The following is a 20,998-nucleotide window of genomic DNA, read 5'->3' on the forward strand; positions in this document are numbered from 1 at the left end:
TTAATATCCAGTATAATAATACATTAATATCCAGATCATATAAGGAACTCACATACAACTATAAGAAAAAAAGATTAGCAACCCATTTTTTTTTCCTTACCATCTGCTGCCTGTTGATGAAAAACTAAACTTATGAACAGGATTCTCAAAAGTGAAAATCCAAATTCCCTCAAAATATGTGAAATGATTATTCTCACAGGTAATTAAGGAAAAGCAAATGCAAACCACAATGAAATAGAATTTCATCTGCATGAGAATGATGGCAATATTTGCCAGAAACTTTTAACTAGTTATAGTTAGTTTCAATTGAGAAGAGACAAGGCAGTATAATGGAATTGGTAAAATATAGAGTTAGGATTACCCCTACATACTTCAAAGCTGTTTCTTGGGTGTACCTCTTAGCTGACCAAACTGGGCCGTAATTTTTTCTAAATCGCCAAGTCAAGGAAGTTTGTCATTCTTGGGTTAACTCCTGTCTTGAAACTATAGAAATGTGATGGTCATTAACACCAGTCAGACAAGTTTCATCTTATTTGTTCTCTACATCTTACCCAGCCCATAAAAACCAAGCTCCAACACTGGATGTAGCACATAAGTCAAAAGCTGCGTCAGAAGGTTCTAACTTTTGTCATCACTATTACCAGTATTGTCATCGTTATCGTTATCTTCACCATCATCATTACCACCATTATACCTGATACTGCCACAACAATCAGAACATTATGCACAGGTAAAGGGGATTTCACTGGGGAGAGTAAGTTGGCAAAATTTAGCAAGTTGCCATTAAGTATGTTCTAGTTTTTTGTTAATTGACTGTTTTTATAATTTAGTTTTTATTTCTGGACACTGTTAAGAAACACTCTATTGTCTGAGGTCTACAGACCCTTTGAAGTCTCTGGGAAAGTTTCCAAAAGTTAAAAAGAAAAGTAATAATTCAGCAAAATTTTGCTTACTGGGAAAGAATATAAATATATAATTGACCTGAAATCTTAAGGAAATGAGGCATAAGATTTCTTTTATAATCACTCATAAGAACACTACCGTTTTTGTTCTCTAGTAATGTAATTGAAATCAAATTTTCTAATATTAAAAGGTTTTCTTAGGAATAATAAAAAATATGAATGCCATTATAGATTTTGGAATAATGTACTTTCTAATATAGATTCTGAATTAGCAACAGGCAAACTGCAGGTTCTCAAAACTTCATAAATTTTCAAATGACTTCCTTTCTGTAGACTCTCTTTTTTCAAAGTTCCAGGAGACAGTGAAGAATAGAGGCGATTACCCATTTGTTCATTACACTTCTCTGCTCCTTATGCACAATTCTCACCCTAATGATTTAAAGTTTTCTATGGAAAAAATGTTTACTTTTTTAAAATTTGAAGAATTTTGCACCACAATCATGCTTTAACACATTTCATTATATGAGATAATTCAGGCATATCTAATTCAAATGGTTTATAAATGAAGTTCTAATAAATGAAAACTATATATTTTTTAATGCTTTGCTGTTTAACTCCTAAAGCAATGCCCAAAAGTGGTTAAAAGGAAATCTAACCACTGGCATCGACCATAAGGGTAAAATTATAACAAGACTGATGTTTTAAAATTGTAAGTAATGTACTCACCATCATTTTGATTACCATCATTATTGCAAGTTGATTAAGGCAAATGGTTATGCCAGAATGGCAATGAGTTTTCTTTTATTTTTTTCCCCTGTGATGGAGCTGGGTTCAAGCCATTCTCGTGCCTCAGCCTCCTGAGTAGCTGTGGTTACAGATACTCACCACCACACCCGGCTGATTTTTGTATTTTTTGGTAGAGATGGGGTTTCACCATGTTGGCCAGGCTAGTCTCAAACACCTGACCTCAAGTGATCCACCTGCCTCGGCCTCCCAAAGTGCTGGGATTACAGGCGTAAGTCACCACATGCAGCCAGCAAGTAACTCTTATTTGAAGTAGATTCATTCTAAAAGTGAGGAAATTATAGTTTAGTTAAGTACACGAAGTTGGTTAAATTCAACTTAAGTTGAAGATTAATTTTTAACCTATTTCCTTTGTTAAGTGAGGGATTCCTCTTGTAATGCAAATGCCTACCTTTAGAAAAAAGTGTTGCCAAAAATTAATTTGGTAAATGAGAGTAAATTGTTTCATGAATGGACATTTTTTGATATTTAGAACATAATTTTTAAAAGTGCAGCTATTATTCAAAAATAATAATAAATTCCCAGAGGCTACATTTATTAGAGGAAGGGTTGAGTTAATCACAAACTTACTGTACTCTTTTAGATATAAAATAGTACTTTATTTTTGACAAGAGAAAGCCATGTGAGGAGGAAAAAGTCATATCAGAGCTATAGTCAATAATATGTACTCTTCAGAAATTTTCAGAGCATCCAAAATGGGTTTTTAGAGAAAAATCTCTTCTAAGCTGGGTAAAGCAGTGATTATTCTGAAACCATCTCAGAACTTAGAATAATTATTTAGGCTACATAATGTTTAGTCTTTTAGACTAATATGCATGTCTCAGAAAGCCCAAGCTACCAGACTGTTATAACTAGCTAATTCAAAACAAATTTGAGACCTTACTGTCACAGTGCACTTTTATAGTCATTAAAAGAAACATGTTATCAAATATTAATAAAGTTATAAATACTGTATTAGAAATGCTATGCCTGAGTAGACTTTTTTTCTGTGAGGCTGATATTAAATAACAGAATTCCGGTACAAAAAAATACATGAAATGTGTCTGAAATAAGGAGTTTCTTTGAAGAGCTTTGATGAATAATGTTGGTTCTGCGAAACACTAATTAACAAGTCATCAAAAGAGACAAAGAGGTATAAGGAAGAGGTAGGATTAAGAATGTGGAACAGAGTGAAGAGGAAACAAGTTTAGGTGGAGTTGCACAGTTGTATCAGGTAATGCTAAAAAAAACAAAAACAAAAATGTATCTACCTAAAAGTCAGTTGGTCCTGGATGAGATAAGAACAAAAAGGTTCACATATTCATAGGAAATATGTAATTCACCAAATATGTTCCCTGATTACAAACTCTTCTGTTTTGCAAGGTTTATTTAGAATGATACAGAATAGAGATTGAAGAAGCAGCTGAGGATGTTTTGCATTTGAAATCATGAATGTTTATGTTACAGCCCTTCCTCCAATGGACAATTATATAACATCATCTCTCAAGATATGAAAAATAACTAGGATTCAAACTTTATGTAGATTAAGCTTAGTGTGGCCATACAATGTAACTGTAACCATAAACTGCTTTATCTCTATGATGCCGAACCACCATATTTTCTAATTCTGTTTCATCTAATTGATTGGCTTTGATGATAAAACAACTAACTGATCTATTAATTTATATTATGCAAATAATTTACATTTGTTGTAGAAACATTATAGAAAATAGGCCAGGTGCAGTGGCTCATGCTTGTAATCCCAACACTTTGGGAGGCCAAGATGGGCAGATCGCTTGAGCTCAGGAGTTTGAGACTAGCCTGGGCAACATGGTGAGACCACTGACTCTATTACAAAAAAATAGCTGGGTGTGGTGGTGCACCCCTGTGGTCCCAGATACTCAGGAGGCTGAGGTGGGAGGATCAGTTGAGCCCAGTGGGGCAGAGGTTACAATGAGCTGAGATTGTACTACTGCACTCCAGCCTGGGTGACAGAGTGAGGCTCTGTCTCAAAAAAAAACAGAAAGAAAGAAAATTAAAAAAAAGAAAAATTAGAAAATGCAGTTAAAAGTAAACAAAAAATCTATAATTTTATTACATAGAGATTACTGCAGTTGACATCATGGTATTTCCATCTGCAATTATCAAACCTATAATTAAAACTTGTTATATCATGTATTTATAATATAATACATAATATATTATATATTATATATTTATAATATAATACATAATATATTATATATTATATATTTATAATATAATACATAATATATTATATATTATATATTTATAATATAATACATAATATATTATATATTATATATTTGTAATATAATACATAATATATTATATATTGTATAATATTATATATATAATATAATTTATTATATATAATATATATATAATATAATATAATATAATTTATTATATATAATATATATAATATATATAATATATAATATTTATTATATATATTATATATATTATATTATAATATATAATATATAATATATATTATATATAATGTATATATATAATACAATGTATAATATATATAATATATATATAATGTATATGTATAATATAATGTATATATATAATGTATATATATAATATATATTATATATAATACAATATTATATATATTATATATATCATATGTATTATATATAATATATTATATATAATATAATATCATATATATTATATAAAATATATTATATATAATACATTATTATATTATATTATATTATATATAATATTATATATAATACATTATTATATTATATTATATACAATATAATATATAATATATATTATATACAATATAATATTATATATTACATACAATATAATATTATATATTACATACAATATAATATTATATATTACATACAATATAATATTATATATTACATACAATATAATATTATATATTATATACAATATAATATTATATATTATATACAATATAATATTATATATAATATATAATATAAATTATATATAATATATATTATATATTATATATTTTATATATAATATTATTTATTATATATCATATAATATTATATATATCATATAATATTATATATATAATATTATATAATATATATAATATTATATATTATATGATATATTATTATATATAATATTATATATTATATGATATATTATATGATATATTATATTATATATAATGTTATATATTATATGATATATTATATGATATATTATATTATATATAATATTATATATTATATGATATATCATATAATATAATATATAATATAATATTATATATAATATATAATTAATCATATATTAATAATATAATCATATATTAATAATATAATCATATATTAATAATATAATATATAATTATAATATATAATATATAATATTATAATATATATAATATAATATATATTATATTATATATATTATAATATTATATATAATATTTTATATATAATATTATATATAATATTATATATAATATAATATTATATACATTATATATATAATATATAATATAATATTATATACATTATATATAATATATAATATAATATTATATACATTATATATAATATATAATATTATATTATATACATTATATTATATAATATATAATATAATATTATACATAATAATATTATATTTTATATATAATATAATATATTATATGTAATATATTATATATATTATATTATATTATATTATATTATACTATATTATGTATTTAATTGTGTCTATAAGTCTTTATATGTCCCTGTGCATGATATGGCTATAGTTTACAAAAATACAATCAGACTACAACTAATGTTTTGTAACCTGCTTCAATTTTTAAAAAAAGCAAGTCAATTTCTCTTCAGCAACATAAGGACAGAAATCATGTCTATTTTGCTCACTGATGTATTTCCAGCAGCTAACCTGGGATCAATGATAATTTGCTAAGTGAATGAGCATTAGGGTCTATCCTCTTTGAGGCATTTGAGGTTTCTATGTTTTCAACTAGCATAAAGGACTAATATATAAACTACAATTCATGTACTATGAGTTGAAGGAGAGGCAGGTAGATTTTGATTGTTATTATCTGATTTGAACCAAAATTTTCCTCTTTCGTAGGCACGGCATATCTTCCCAAAGATCTTGGCCACTATGGACTATGATCTTTATTTTTCTTGGAGTGGCGGCAATCTTGGGAGTAACCATTGGTCTTCTTGTTCATTTTCTGGCAGTTGGTGAGTATTGATTATTTTCAGTTTTCATCCTTGCTATAAATCTTTAAATTTTAAAAATTGAAAAAAAACAACATGAACATTAAATTTCTTCTTGGGAGTTTTCTTATTTACTATTTTATTTCAACACAGTTTATTATGACACAGAAATTTATAAAAATTTTTTGAATCAGAGGCCTCCTTGTAAATTATATCACCAACTATGGGGGTATGAGCAAGACTGAAATGTTCAATGCTTTGATGTCAATATTCATTGTCATTAAAGGAGCTTATAGTAGGCTTGTAGTTGAATTGTTACATCCTGTAGTAAATGTATCTCAAACTTTAGAGATTCCTTCTCTTCTTGGTTCAATTCTGCTATTGGTTATTAAGATATGATGAATAAGTAGCAATGAAAAATCTGCAAATAACTCTTTTAATAGTAGATAGTCAAGCATGGTATAATGGCTAAATGTTTGCACAAACATGGTTTTATTTTTAAAACTTTTATTAACAGTATACTCACAAAGCTTAGTTTCCAATTTATTTTTACTTTTCTGAAAAATAAGTCCTTAAACCTGTATAGTTATTTAATGTTTTAAAATAAATTTGACATCCATCATTCCACTTTATCTTCCCAATAATCCTGTGAGCTAGGGGTGACAGATTTTACTACTATCCTTATTTTCACATACAGTACACTGGGGCTCAGAAAAGTAAAGTGACTTGCTTGATACCACAAGCTTTTAAGTAGCATAGCTTGCTTAAAAGCTTAATATTAATATACTTAATAGTTTAATTATATTACTTTATCATGATTTTTCTGAGTTTTATATCTCTGAAATATATAACCCTATACAATAATACAATGTAGACAAATTTTGGCTGACTCAGCAAAAATTACACAGTTTCTTTCAACCTGGCTTCTTTTCCTTTGTTTCTCCTCAGTCCTCTTAAGACTTGTCTTTCAGAAGGGTAATGGGCACTCAATCTCCTGCCTGCCATATCTATCCATGAAATTTTCATAATCTCTTTCTGTCCTCTCTTTCCCTCTACTCATTAAAAAATAACATTCTTCACATAATTTCCTTAAGTACAGTGCTCTGAGTTTTCAAAATCAAGCCCTTGTGAAAAAATCCATTTTTTCAACATACAGTTTGCATCTTAACAGGTCCCCTTTCCTGGGGAAGCAAGGTCTTAATGGAAAGGAGTGGTGCAAAGGGGAACTACAGAACCCTGGCTGGAGCAGGAGGTGCATGGGACGAGAATTCACCCTTCAATGCCTCTACATGGTCAACCACCTACTATTTCAGATAGAAGGCTATAGCAGCTTAAATTACTTAAAGTTAAATTACTTGAACTGTCCTACCTGTGGAGTAAAAATGGACACAAACGCTGTGGTAAATGTTGTTTGAAGTCAGTTTGAAAGAGGAGTTTCTGCTGTAGGACTCTGGCTTAGGAACGAATATAATATTTGTTAATATTGAGAACAACTTAAGCTGGATAACAGCTACTGTAATCTCTCATTTAACTGGTATGAAATTAGCTGGATGGCAGCTATTGTAATCCCTCATTTAAGTAGCATGAAATTAGTTTCCCTGTCTAAACACATCTATTATTTCTCAATCAACTTTTTTAACTTTTGAGTTTCCACTTTTTAGATTAACTCAGAGATAAGTATTTCACAAAGATCATTATTCTAGAAATGACTTTGATTCATCTCTTTCTCAACCGTTTTACTTAACAATGCTATTTCCAAAAGCTTAATACACATGTATAACCAATTTCATAATTCTTCAGATAGTTTATCTAATAGTTCCAAACCCTAGCTTCTTCTCAGAATCACCTGTCGAGCTCTTTTGAAGTAGTGTTCATTCTCTAGGCCCTACTCTTAGGTTAGCTGATTCAGTTGGACCGGGGCATGACCTTACCCATGCATGCTTTTTGGAAGCTCTGTAGTGATTATGGTGTATAGGTATTGTTATAATCTATTAGTATAAAACAGTGTTTTAGAGAGGTAATAAAATCTGTCTATCCTAAGAAAAAAGACTTGATAAACTTTGAAATGGAAGGCAGTTTACCATGTAAAGATTACTGTTGCTATGTCTGTAAAACTGAAAATCACTGACCACAGTATAGAATATAGAATAGATTTCCATTCAGTTTATCTAAATAATTATAATTGCTCAAGCTACCATATCAAAATCCACAGACTGGCTAGGTTAAACAACAGACATTTTTTCACAATCCTGGAGACTGGACTTTTAAGACCAATATGCTGGTTGGTTTCTGGGGAGACTTCTTTTCCTGGCTTCTAAATAGCTGGATTCTCACTGTGCCTTCCCGTGGCCTTTCCTCTGTGTGTATTTTGGGAGATGGGGTGAAGTGAGTGAGTGAGAAAGAGAGAGAGCGAGAGAGAGAGAGAGTGCGAGAGAGAGAGAGCGCGCGCGCGAGAGAGAGCGCGCAAGAGAGATCTGGTCTCTCTTTCTCTTATAAGGAGACTAGTCATATTGGATTCGTGTCTCAACCTTATGACCCCATTTAACCATAATTCCCCCTTAAAGATCATGTCTCCAAATACAGTCACATTGGTGTTTAGGGTTTCAACATATGAATTTTGGAGGGGATACAATTCAATCCACAGTAAAAACCAAGTGAAAATTAATTTTAAAATGGTACCTTGAACTGATAGAATTCTCCAGTAAAATTATAACTGGAATCAGAAATCTAAACATAATGGTTTCTCAGAATCTGGGCATGATGTATGAGACTTTTGACAAATTAATCTACCTACTTGTAAATACCCTGGTTCAGTATTCTGGATGTAACACAAAGTTAGCAGATTCTAATTATTTACTTTAGTCATTTGGTGACAAGCTTCACAGATGAAAATGATAAAATAGTAGAAAGAAGAGGGTCTTAGAGTTTATCTATTGTAATTTAGTTTTTGTTTGCTTTTCTTTGTTTTTTGTTTTGTTTTGTTTTTTGGAGATGGAGTCTCACTCTATCTCCCAGGCTGGAGTGCAGTGGTGTGACCTCAGCAAACTGCAACCTCTGCCTCCCAGATTCAAGCAATTCTCCTGCCTCAGCCTCTCAAGTAGCTGGGACTACCAGCGTTCGCCGACACTCCTGGCTAATTTTTTTTTTTTTTTTTTTTTTAGTAGAGATGGGGTTTCACCATGTTGGCCAGGCTGGTCTTGAACCCCTGACCTCAAGTGATCCTCTCACCTCTGCCTCCAAAGTTCTGGGATTACAGCTGGGAGCCACCGCACCAGGCTGCAATTTAGTTTTTGTGATTAATAAAGAAAATCCCAGCGGGCTAAATATGCCAAGACAGCACAGCTGATTTGTGATGGGGCTGGAACTAGCTCCTCTAGCTTCATATGCATTCATCTTTTCAGGTAACTTCTCAGACAGACTTTGGCATTGGACTTTTGTATGTATTGGTTACCATAAGGAAAAATATAAGAATCTATAGGAATATAGGAAATCAGTTTTTATTTTATTTTAAAATTATTTCTAACTTACAGGGTAATAAATTATTTCAGCTTAGGAGATCATACTTTTCAGTCACTTAGAGACTACATGGTGTATGTTAAAGGTGGATCAAAAGCACAATTGCTCACAAAATACAGGAATGGCTAATTACTTAACCAAAACAGGGTATTCTTTCGTATTAGTTCTTTTTATTTTATTTTTTTTGACATAAGGGTCTCACTCTGTCACCAAGTCTGGAGTGCAGTGGTGCAATTACAGCTCACTGTAGACTTGAACTCCTGGGCCCAAGCAATTCTCCCACTTCAGCTTCCTCAGTAGCTGGGACTACAGGCACGTGCCACCATGCCCGGCAAATTTTTTAAGTTTTTTGTAGAGACAGGCTCTCACTATGCTGTCCAGGCTGGTCTTGAACCCCTGGACTCAAGCAGTCCTTCCACCTTGACTTCAAAAACTGCTAGGACTATAGGTATAATCCACTGCATCTTGGTAATTCCTATTTTTAAGAGGCTTGTCCTGTTTTAAATTATGGTGACCTAATGTATCACGTGAAGCAGTTTATATTTGGGGAAGGGAAAAGATGGGGATATGAGACCTTGTGACTCATACAAAGCACCACCCATCATATGCTGTAGGGAAATAAAAGGGCACTATGCTTTTACACTGTTGGGAGTGTAAATTAGTTCAACCATTGTGGAAGACAGTGAGATGATTCCTCAAGGATCTAGAACCAGAAATACCATTTGACCCAGCAATCCCATTACTGAGTATATACCCCAAGAATGATAAATCATTATCATTCTACTATAAAGACATATGCAACCTTATGTTTATTGCAGCACTGTTCACAATAGCAAATACTTAGAACCAACCCAAATGCCCATCAATGATAGACTGGGTAAAGAAAATATGGCACATATACACCATGGAGTACTATTCAGCCATAAAAAGAATGAGTTCATGTCTTTTGCAGGGACATGGATGAAGCTGGAAACCATCATTCTCAGCAAACTAACACAGGAACAGAAAACCAAACACCACATGTTCTCACTCATAAGTGGGAGCTGAACAATGAAAACACATGGACACAGGGAGGGGAACATCACACACCAGGGTTGGCAGGGAGGTGGAGGCACTAGGGGAGGGATAGCATTAGGAGAAATAACTAATGTAGATGGCAGGTTGATGGGTACAGCAAACCACCATGTCACGTGTATACCTATGTGACAAATCTGCATGTTCTGCACGTGTATCCCAGAAGTTAAAGTATAATAATAATAATAATAATAATAATAAGGGCACCATGGTGTCCTCCAGGAATAACATCAAGGAATGGAAACCAGGCCAGCAGGCAAAGGGCATGCAAAAGGGTGCAAGACAGTGTATATCATCCAGAAAGTGAAGGGTGACTGATGCTTGTATGTTTCCTGTATTAGAATTGCTTAGAAAGATTAATTGGGTAATTGCTAGGCTGAGTTTAGACTATACATGTAAAAGATGTTTTATATCTAGTGCATACTCAGGGGGATTGTTAGTGACTGCGGGCATTGCTGTTTTGAGGAGGGTGCTGAGGGTATATCTGGACTTAGCAGGACAGTAATGTCTATTATCACATAAAGGGAAAGCGGGGATCATTGAATGAATGATATGGAGTTGCCATTTCTGGAATAAACAATTGTTCACTCCTCTCCTTTTATTTTTCTCCCTCCCTTGGATTATTTCTAAAGCTGGGTTGAATGTTGAGGCAGAGGTATAAATGGTTAAGGCAGAGGTATAAATGTTGAGGCAGAGGTATAAATGTTAAGGCAGAGGTATAAATGGTTGAGGCAGAGGTATAAATGGATTATTTCTAAAGCTGGGTGGAATGTTGAGGCAGAGGTATAAATCGCTTTAAAGTCACTTTCCACTTTAAAATTCTTTGAGGTTTTTTCTTCTTAATTTTGCAGAGAAGACTTACTATTATCAAGGTGATTTTCATATTTCTGGAGTCACATACAATGATAATTGTGAAAACGCAGCTTCACAAGCCAGCACAAATCTAAGCAAAGATATTGAGACTAAGGTAAATCAGAGATTTTTAAAATTAATTTTATCATAAATTTGATTGAAACATACATGATGACTGTTTTTTTTCTCTTGTCAGATGTTAAATGCATTTCAAAATTCCAGTATATATAAGGAATATGTCAAATCTGAGGTCATCAAACTTCTGTAAGTACAAGTTCATTTAAGATTTTATGAAAGGAAAGTAGGTGATATGTCATACAACCTTGATTTTAGATAACAATAACAACAAAAAACAAACATAAAGAAAAAGAGAAACAAAAGAAAGGAAAGAAAGAAAGGAAGGAACGAGGGAAATAGAAAAAAAAAGAAAAAGAAAGATCAAGTTCTCCATGAATGAAAGTATCATTGTATCTAGCAAATTTCTGTCCTGGGCAAGAGTCATTATATACAAATCTTTAATCTTTATACCTGCAAAAGAATTATAAGGTTATTGGTGGTGGTCAGTCCTAACTGACTGCTATGATGAAAGATAATTATAACTCCAGGGAAAACAATTCAACTGGTTTGTTTTTAGCCCATACCTTCCCCCAAAACATCCTATTTTAGTTTCCTTAATAATTATCATCCTTACAATGGCTGTGGAACAAAGACAATATTTTAAGACAACATTTGTCTAGACACACCTTTGAAGGATGCCTGAAGATAGTGGTGGTAGGGAGGGATGCAGGGAGGAGGGTATAGTGTATGGGGGAAGAGTAATGAGGGTAGAGCCCACTTGTAATTTGGTAATTGTTAATATCAATTCTGGGGAATTCTGAACTCTCAAAACAAAACAAACAAAAAATCCAGCTGACCTAACCAACCTACTTACCTACAGACAAACAAAAACCTTCAAAGACCCTAGAATTGATCATAATTATTTGAAAGTGAAATTATGGATATTTTTAACAATTCTGATTGATATGGCTTTGGTTTGAAAGTCTTCCAAAATGAATTAATCTCTTTTCCTGATTAATCAAAAGAATGTACTGAATATATAATCAAGATGTCCTTCATGCTTTAGAATTCTCTTTCTGAGCTTTTTCATTGTATAGATCTGTTGGGGCAGACTGGTTATGTATAAAAAAACCGTAGGAAGGTTAGCACTGGCTTCTAAATACATGCTGGAAATTGTCTTTTGAATGCTTCCCTGCCCTACCTTTATTTTCTCATTTATCTCTTTCTATAAAATGAAGTTATTAGAAAAATTCTTTATGAGAGCACTGGTTTTTATTGTATTATAGTAAGACTTCATGCCAATCATTTCTTGGCCAGTATTCCATTTCCCATAGTGTTTGAAATATTCTGATTTTAGTTTGTGGTCTATATTTTCTTCCATGAATAGCACATCTGAACTAGACGTACTAGAAGTTTTTTTAGATATCTTTGAATTTTATACATGCTTAGATAGTATATGTATATTTTTCTTTAATATATGTAAAGAAAATGTGATAATTAAAATGTGTGAAATTTAATGTGTTCACAAAGCCTCTAAAAGATCAAGCAACAGTACATTAGAAAATTTCTGTTGTTTCTAGGCCTAATGCCAATGGTTCAAATGTGCAGTTACAGCTGAAATTCAAGTTTCCTCCAGCAGAAAGAGTTAGCATGAGGACTAAAATCAAGGCTAAATTACATCAGATGTTGAAAAACAACATGGCATCCTGGAATGCAGTTCCCGTTTCCATTAAACTCATGGGTATTTGACTTATTTCCATTATTTTCTATTACATAGGTTTTTTCTGGATTATTATTTTTTTAAAGTACTAAAAAGTGAACTAAGAGTTTTAGTAATTTGGGGAAAAAAATATGCGTACCTAACTCTGTCACCCCTAGCAATGACTTGGTAGTGGAAAGGGCAGTGCCATGGAATCATTGTCTGAAGAATGATAGGAATGAGGGTTACACTGCAAGCATGGATGTAAGTTTGGAAGGGTTTGGCTATTATGCATGGGAAAGGGGGTGAAGGGTTCTAATTGAATTATCTTCTTGTTTTTTTTTTTGAGATGGAGTCTTGCTCTGTTGCCCAGGCTGGAGTGCAGTGGCGTGATCTTGGCTCACTGAAACCTCTGCCTCCCAGGTTCAAGCAGTTCGCCTGCCTCAGCCTGGGACTACAAGCATCCGCCACCACACCTGGCTAATTTTTTTGTATTTTTAGTAGAGACAGGGTTTTACCATGTTAGTCACACTGGTCTTGAACTCCCGACCTTGTGATCCGCCCGCCTCGGCCTCCCAAAGTGCTGGGATTACAGGCATGAGCCACCGAGCCCAGGCAAAGTATCTTTCTTTTCTACTCCTTGCTTTTGTCAGGATCTCATGACAGAAAGCAGATTTAGGGCTTTGTTGGTCTTTCAGTAAGGAGACTGCAGGAGTTAAGAACAATGTTAGGGATGGGAGTTCTTATTGATTTTTGTGAAAAAACGGGAGTAATACCACTTTTAAAGAAAAAAATTGTCTGGAAAATTCCCTAGAAAACAAGGGAATCATGAAATTTTGAGAACTTAAATTTAAATCTTTTTCCTATTGGTAAAAGACTTTAGAGGGAAGGAGAAGAGGAGGAAACTAAAGAAACACTAGAAAATGCTGAGTATACTCTATGGGACACAGAAAGAGAGTAAACAACGTATCCCTCTTTCCCAAAAGCTTCTCACAGAAAAATGATAAGATTTTGCCTCCTTACAGAAAGTGAAGTTTGTAAAGATTGTGAAGGTTTTGCAAAGGTCTTGAAACTGTCACTTGGATTGTTAAAAGTCCAGCTAGGTGATAAGCATATGATTTCAGAGTCCAGTTTCATGGTTCTTCCAGCCAGACAATTAATCCTAGGGTCCTTGAGGGCTTGAAAGGCCAGCAACATCTGCCAGTTACCGCTCTTTTGCCACACAATAAAGACCCCGTTACCAGTGAACCACTAATAAGAAGGGAACCTGAGGTAGAACTTTTCAAGGGAGCAATAAAATTTTTCTGTGAGTAGCTTTTGGGAAAGAGGGATATGTTGTTTACTCTCTTTCTGTGTCCCATAGAGTATAGTCAGCATTTTCTAGTGTTTCTTTAGTTTCCTCCTCTTCTCCTTCTCTCTAAAGTCTTTTACCAATAGGAAAAAGATTTAAATTTAAGTTCTCAAAATTTCATGATTCATTCTTAGTAAGGAGATTTCCCTAAAGAGCAGGATGGGCTCAGTGAAGTATAATTTTAATTGAGACATTTTTCCTTAAAATATATATAATTCTGAGCATTTCAGAGTAAAGAGAATTATCATGGGAAAGAAATCCCTATCATGATCTCTTAAAAATATTTGTAAGGGGGAGGGGGGAGGGACAGCATTAGAAGATATACCTAATGTTAAATGACGAGTTAATGGGTGCAGCACACCAACATGGCACGTGTATACATATGTAACAAACCTGCACGTTGTGCACATGTACCCTTGAAACTTAAAGTATAATAAAAAAACAATTTGTAAGGGTGCCAGCTTCTTACAGCACTGAATATTTTACTTCAATAATCATAAAACTGATTTTTGTTTTTTATTCCCTTTTCTCTTTTTCTAGGCTACCTAGTAGAGATATGGAGAGATGGTTATAATGTAACAAATAAGAGTCAGAGGGGCTGAAAATACCTGAACTACTCCAAATAGTTAAATGTTGGACAATATTGGGTTAGGAAAGTTAGCATTTATGTTCTTAGGTTGAAGTCAATTGCTTGGTGATATTTGCTCAATTTTATATTTTGTTTTGTTTTTCACTTTCAGAAATCAGCAAGGCTGCTTCCGAAATGCTTACCAACAACTGTAAGTTAAGGACCTTTTAATTATAAATTTGATGGACTCACAGGTATTTTCTCATTATTTTTCTATTAAAAATATTTGAAATATATCATGTGGAAATCCCATAACACACTTTCCGAATTACTAGATATACCAGATATTGACTTAGAATTTCTCTTTGAAAAACACTGGTCTATTAATTTTAACATTTATTAAAAAATATATAAAAAGTTAAATGAAAATTGATTCCAAATAATAAAATTGTGAGTGAAAAATATCATATTTGAATATGTTAAAATGAGAAAGATTGAAGGAAATGACAATTTAGGATAAGAAGAAAATATAAAACCAGGCTATATAAAATATATTTATTAAAGATAAAAACAGTTCTGCATCTTAAAAATTATTATTATTTTTTGCTTTAGAGGTGGGATGTTGCTATGTTGTGTGGGCTGGAGTGCAATTCACAGGTGCAATTATAGTGGACTATAGCCTGGAACTCTTGGGCTCAAGCGGTCCTCCTGCCTCAGCCTCCCAAGTAGCTGGGCCTATAGGAGCATATCGCTGTCCGGTTACATCTTTTAAATAAATTCTCTTTAGAGTATCATGTTGTCCACAAGATACATTTATGCATTCATTCACTCCATGGATATTTATGGAGTATCTTTTGTTCACATGGTGTCTTACAGACAGCAGTGCATATACTATGCAAGATGTAGACACCAATGAGGCAAAGCTCCTCCTTCAAGAATCTGCTTAGAGAGACAAGAGTTATAACACATAGACACAACAAAAAATAGTGGTTGAAAGATGCTTGAGACTGGAAAAGAGGATAAGTAAGAACCACTCAAACCAAGATAGAATACAGAAACATCACAGGAGTATCTTGTAGGAAAGAAACGTCATCAATTAGGAGAAGTTGAATAATCACTGAAAGGTTTCAAGTAATTTTTAATGATATATTTTTTATAATGCGTAATCAAAGATACCTGCTCTCGTGTAAATAAATCCTTTCTCTAGGTTGTGGGAGACAAGTAGCCAACAGTATCATAACTGGCAACAAAATTGTGAATGGAAAAAGCTCCCTGGTGGGGGCATGGCCATGGCAGGCCAGCATGCAATGGAAAGGCCGTCACTACTGTGGAGCCTCTCTGATCAGCAGCAGGTGGCTATTATCTGCAGCTCACTGCTTTGCTAAGTAAGTTTGAAAATTTGACTAAATGAAGGATGCTAGGTGCAAAACTATTTTGGATAGTTTGTAGGGGTTAACTTAATGTGTCAAGGTTCACCAAGGCCATATGAAATTTACAATCACATAGAACATTTACAATCACCCGCATAATTAAATAGCAGGAAATGCATTTAAATTAGAGAAAGGAGAGAAAAGCAAATAGAAGTATTAATTAACATTTTCCAAATAGGTACCTTGGCCTGACATTAAGTGCTTTACTTAACATCATTTCATTTAATCACAACATTCAATTCTGTATGGAAAGTATAGTTAAAACCATTTGAAGATGAGGAAACTAAGTCTCACTCAGGAAAGGTGACAAAACTTGGCTAAGATCACTCAGCTCTTTTTTTTTTTTTTTTTGAGATGGAGTCTCAATCTGTTGCCCAGGTTGGAGTGCAATGGCGTGATCTCAGCTCACTGCAAACTCTGCCTCCTGGGTTTAAGCGATTCTCCTGTCTCAGCCTCCTGAGTAGCTGGGATTACAGGCACGCACCACTATGTCCAGCTAATTCTTGTATTTTTAGTAGAGACGGGGTTTTACCATGTTAGTCAGGCTGGTCTCGAACTCCTGACCTTAAGTGATCCACCTGCCTCAGCCTCCCAAAGTGCTGGGATTACAGGTGCGAGCCACCATGCCCAGCCTAGTTCTTAAATAATAGAAACTGAATGTGAATTCAAGTGTGTCTGACTCCAGTTACTAGGTGCTTCCTTGTCTTGCCATCCAGAAGTTTATAATCTAGTTGAGAAAATTTAAATGTCATATACTAAAAGTATGAGGCTGCATAGTATTGTAAACATGACACGTATTACAAAGATAGTAAGTACTATGGAAATTTGAAGAAAGACAGCATATCCATCTGACGTAAAATTTAATCTGGACCCAAAAATTGAGTATATCCAAAGGAAGATAAATTGTTCTACCAAAAAGCCATATGCACTTGTATGTACACCACAGCTCACAATAGCAAAAACATGAAATCAACCTAGATGCCCAGCAACGGTGAACTGGATAAAGAAAATATGGGTCATATACACCATGGAATACTATCCAGTCATAAAAAAGAATAAAATCATGGCCTTTGCAGGAACATGGATGCAGTTGCAGGCTATTATCCAAACTAAATGAATTAATGCTGGAACAGAAAACTAAATACCACATCTTCTTGCTTATAAGTGGGAGCTAAACACTGAGTACATATGGATACAAGGAGGGGAACAATAGACATTAGGGCCTACTTGAGGGTGGTAGAAGGGTGAGGGTAAAAAAAGTAGCTATTGAAACCAAGGGTATGTGGCAATAAGACTAATCCTGGACCCCATCCACTTATGGAATTGAGGATGCTCATGTGATTCCTGACCAAATTAAATGTTCAGAAACTGGATGGAACTGAATAAGCAGGGGAAAACATCAGTGACTCTACTTGAAAAGATCTTCAGAAAGCTGACAAATCTGAGTCCTTAGCATTATTTTTAAGTGACTGCAACATTTACAACAGCTCCATGTCAAAGACAGTTTTCAAAATAGAATTTCAGTGGTTTATAGTTTTGTTTGGGAACCTCATGCCTTAAAATTATGAGATAATCACCACTAAGAACAGTGTTGTGACCCAGCAACTGAGTGTATTCTAATTACATTGTGTCCTCTAGGAAAAATAATTCAAAAGATTGGACTGTCAACTTTGGAATTGTAGTAAATAAACCATATATGACACGGAAAGTCCAAAACATTATTTTTCATGAAAATTATAGCAGTCCTGGGCTTCATGATAATATTGCCCTTGTGCAGCTTGCTGAAGAAGTTTCTTTTACAAAGTACATTCGTAAGATTTGTCTTCCTGAAGCCAAAATGAAGCTCTCAGAAAATGACAATGTTGTAGTTACAGGTTGGGGAACACTTTATATGAATGGTAAGATTTTTTTGTAAAATCATAATAGCTGCATGGGAATAACTAATCAATCAATCAATCAATCAATCAACCATCCCCTCATGCAATTAATCAATCAGTAAATATACTGAAAAGAAAACCAAGTGGTGGGACAAAAAGCATGTTGTCAAATTGTCTTCACTTCCTAAAATATCTCTGGGAATGGGAATTGGAAAAATTGAAATTATGTGTTAGGCAGCCAACTATTACAAACACCTGAAAGAGACTAATCTAACCTGGGACTGGCCTGACTCTTGGTGACCAAGAGAGTCTGCTTTATGCTATAGATAGATATTCTTTGTCCCAGCAAAGTCTAAGATCTGCATAATATGCAGCACTTATTGCTTTTAGGTTCATTTCCAGTGATACTTCAAGAAGCCTTTTTGAAGATTATTGACAACAAAATTTGCAATGCCTCATATGCATACTCTGGCTTTGTGACTGATACAATGTTATGTGCTGGATTTATGTCAGGAGAAGCTGATGCATGTCAGGTATGTCTAGTTACATTATCCAATTGTTTTCTCCCAGTTAATCAAATGGAAGTTTTTATCCACATAAAATTTTTTTTGTGTTAATGATACTGACATAGTAGCTTTGTATTTCAATACACTAAAAATGTATTAATTCCATTTATGTACCAGACACTAGCCTACATGCTAGGGACGTGGAGGTGAACACAATCCTGCCCTCACGAAGTTTTCAATCTCGGAATTCATACAAAGAATAATACTTACAAGAAGTTTACAAGATGAATTTTGTCCTATTTTCTGGGCAACCTGCAGACCTAGAATATTGTCTTCTCTTTATCCAGAGATGCATCAGGAGTCTGGGCACATGCCTATGCCACTTGTTCCTTAGAGGCTTCATCATAGAGACTTAAGCTCAGTGCAAGCAGCTAAGTCACCTTCTCCATATGCAAGCTGCACTCGCTATATAAGTCAAACTCTGGTTTGCTCAAGTCAACATTTGGCAGTTTTAGGCCATATATTCTGGTTTGTAGCTGTCTTGTGTTTTAAAAAAAAGTCCTAAGGGTTTCAGAGTTCTAAGCCCAAAGAGAGTGAATTGGTTTCAGTGCCCAGGAGGTACAGATAACTCCACAGGAGAGGTAAAAGGAAATTTTTTGTTAAGACAAGAAACATTTTTTTCTTTTCTTCCTCTAGAATGATTCTGGTGGACCACTAGCTTACCCTGATTCCAGAAATATCTGGCATCTTGTTGGAATAGTAAGCTGGGGTGATGGATGTGGTAAAAAGAATAAGCCAGGTGTCTATACTCGAGTGACTTCTTATCGCAATTGGATTACATCCAAGACTGGACTCTGAAAAAAAAGGAATTATACAAAGGAACATAAAGACCACTGCAGGCTATCCTTATCTGCGGCTTCGGGATCTTTTTATTTTGATTGTTGGTAAACTAATCATTTTATTATATATAAATATATAAATGTCTTTATTAATATTTTATTATATCTAAAACACTGTCCATGCATTTATTAATCTTTTAAATTAATGTAAGAGATAGGAAGAGGCCAGGTGTAGTGGCTCATGCCTGTAATCCTAGCACTTTGAGAGGCCGAGGTAGGCGGATTGCTTGAGCCCAGGAGTTTGAGGGCAGCCTGGGAAACATGGCTAAATCCATGTTCAAAAAATACAAAAATTAGCTAGGCATGGTGGCGTGCACCTATAGTCCCAGCTATTCAGGAGGCTGAGGTGGTAGGATTGCTTGAGCCCAGCAGGTTGAGGCTGTGGTGATTTGTGATTGCGCCACCACTGCACTCCAGCCTGGGCAACAGAGTGAGACCCTGTCTCAAAAAAAAAAAAAAAAAAGGAGGGAAGAAAATAAAGAAGTCTAATATATAATTTTTCTTAATAGCTGAGTTGTGATTCATTTTACCATTATATTCAGAATTGACCTTAATTTGTTTTCCAGAATCAAAAGAAAATAAAATATAAATTTTGAAACTATGAGAACATATATAGGGGATTTATCAAATGAGTTACTTTTTATTATATCAATTATAATTTCATTTTGTTAACTGGAATAAGTGCAAAAGTGTACATTACTTTTTTACTTATATGTGAAATGATTCATGTACCTCATAAAATCATGCAATCTTGCAGTGAAGACGGAGTATCAGAGCTCCAGCTACACTGAGTCTTTCAATTTACAGATCAAGAAACTGAAGACCAGAGAAGAGAAATGATTTGGTTAAAGTCACTCTCCATCATCTGTGATAAGTTGACAAATTTATCCTTACACAAATTTGTCCTCATTGAGTTGACTTCCAAAATTTGTCAGGAATTAAAGAATGACTTTTGAGTGGGAATTATTTATATAACATTTTCCATTGCCTTCATATTCATCTTTTGTCATTTGTTTGCTTTCTCTTGCAGCAAAAATAATATGAGGTCATCAAGGGCAGAGAACTGTGTGGCATCTCCTTATAGTAAAAGTGCAATCATATGGATGGCTAACTTTGTAATCTCTACAAATAATTTACCTTATGTAATTTTCCAAATGTAAAAGTCACCAAAAACTTAAAGTCATTAAAATAAACTAAAAAAGTACTCCTTTCTTCATTTGTTTGTGGAGTTACTCTTTTATTCTTTACTATAAAGTAT

General features: G+C 33.3%; 1 protein-coding gene across 1 annotated transcript; it reads left to right on the forward strand.

Moving 5' to 3' along the window:
• The first annotated feature begins 586 nt into the window (after positions 1-586).
• On the forward strand, positions 587-20,956 carry TMPRSS11B (transmembrane serine protease 11B). The gene is made up of 10 exons (XM_517263.5): positions 587-730; positions 5,820-5,935; positions 11,353-11,468; positions 11,550-11,617; positions 12,991-13,151; positions 15,201-15,239; positions 16,236-16,413; positions 18,097-18,356; positions 18,726-18,868; positions 19,538-20,956. The coding sequence occupies exons 1-10, from the start codon at positions 723-725 to the stop codon at positions 19,697-19,699; spliced, it is 1,251 nt and encodes a 416-aa protein (XP_517263.3). The 5' UTR covers positions 587-722; the 3' UTR covers positions 19,700-20,956.
• Positions 20,957-20,998: the final 42 nt, after the last annotated feature.

This window comes from Pan troglodytes, chromosome 3 (assembly GCF_028858775.2).
Source record: "Pan troglodytes isolate AG18354 chromosome 3, NHGRI_mPanTro3-v2.0_pri, whole genome shotgun sequence".
Lineage (NCBI taxonomy): Eukaryota > Metazoa > Chordata > Mammalia > Primates > Hominidae > Pan > Pan troglodytes.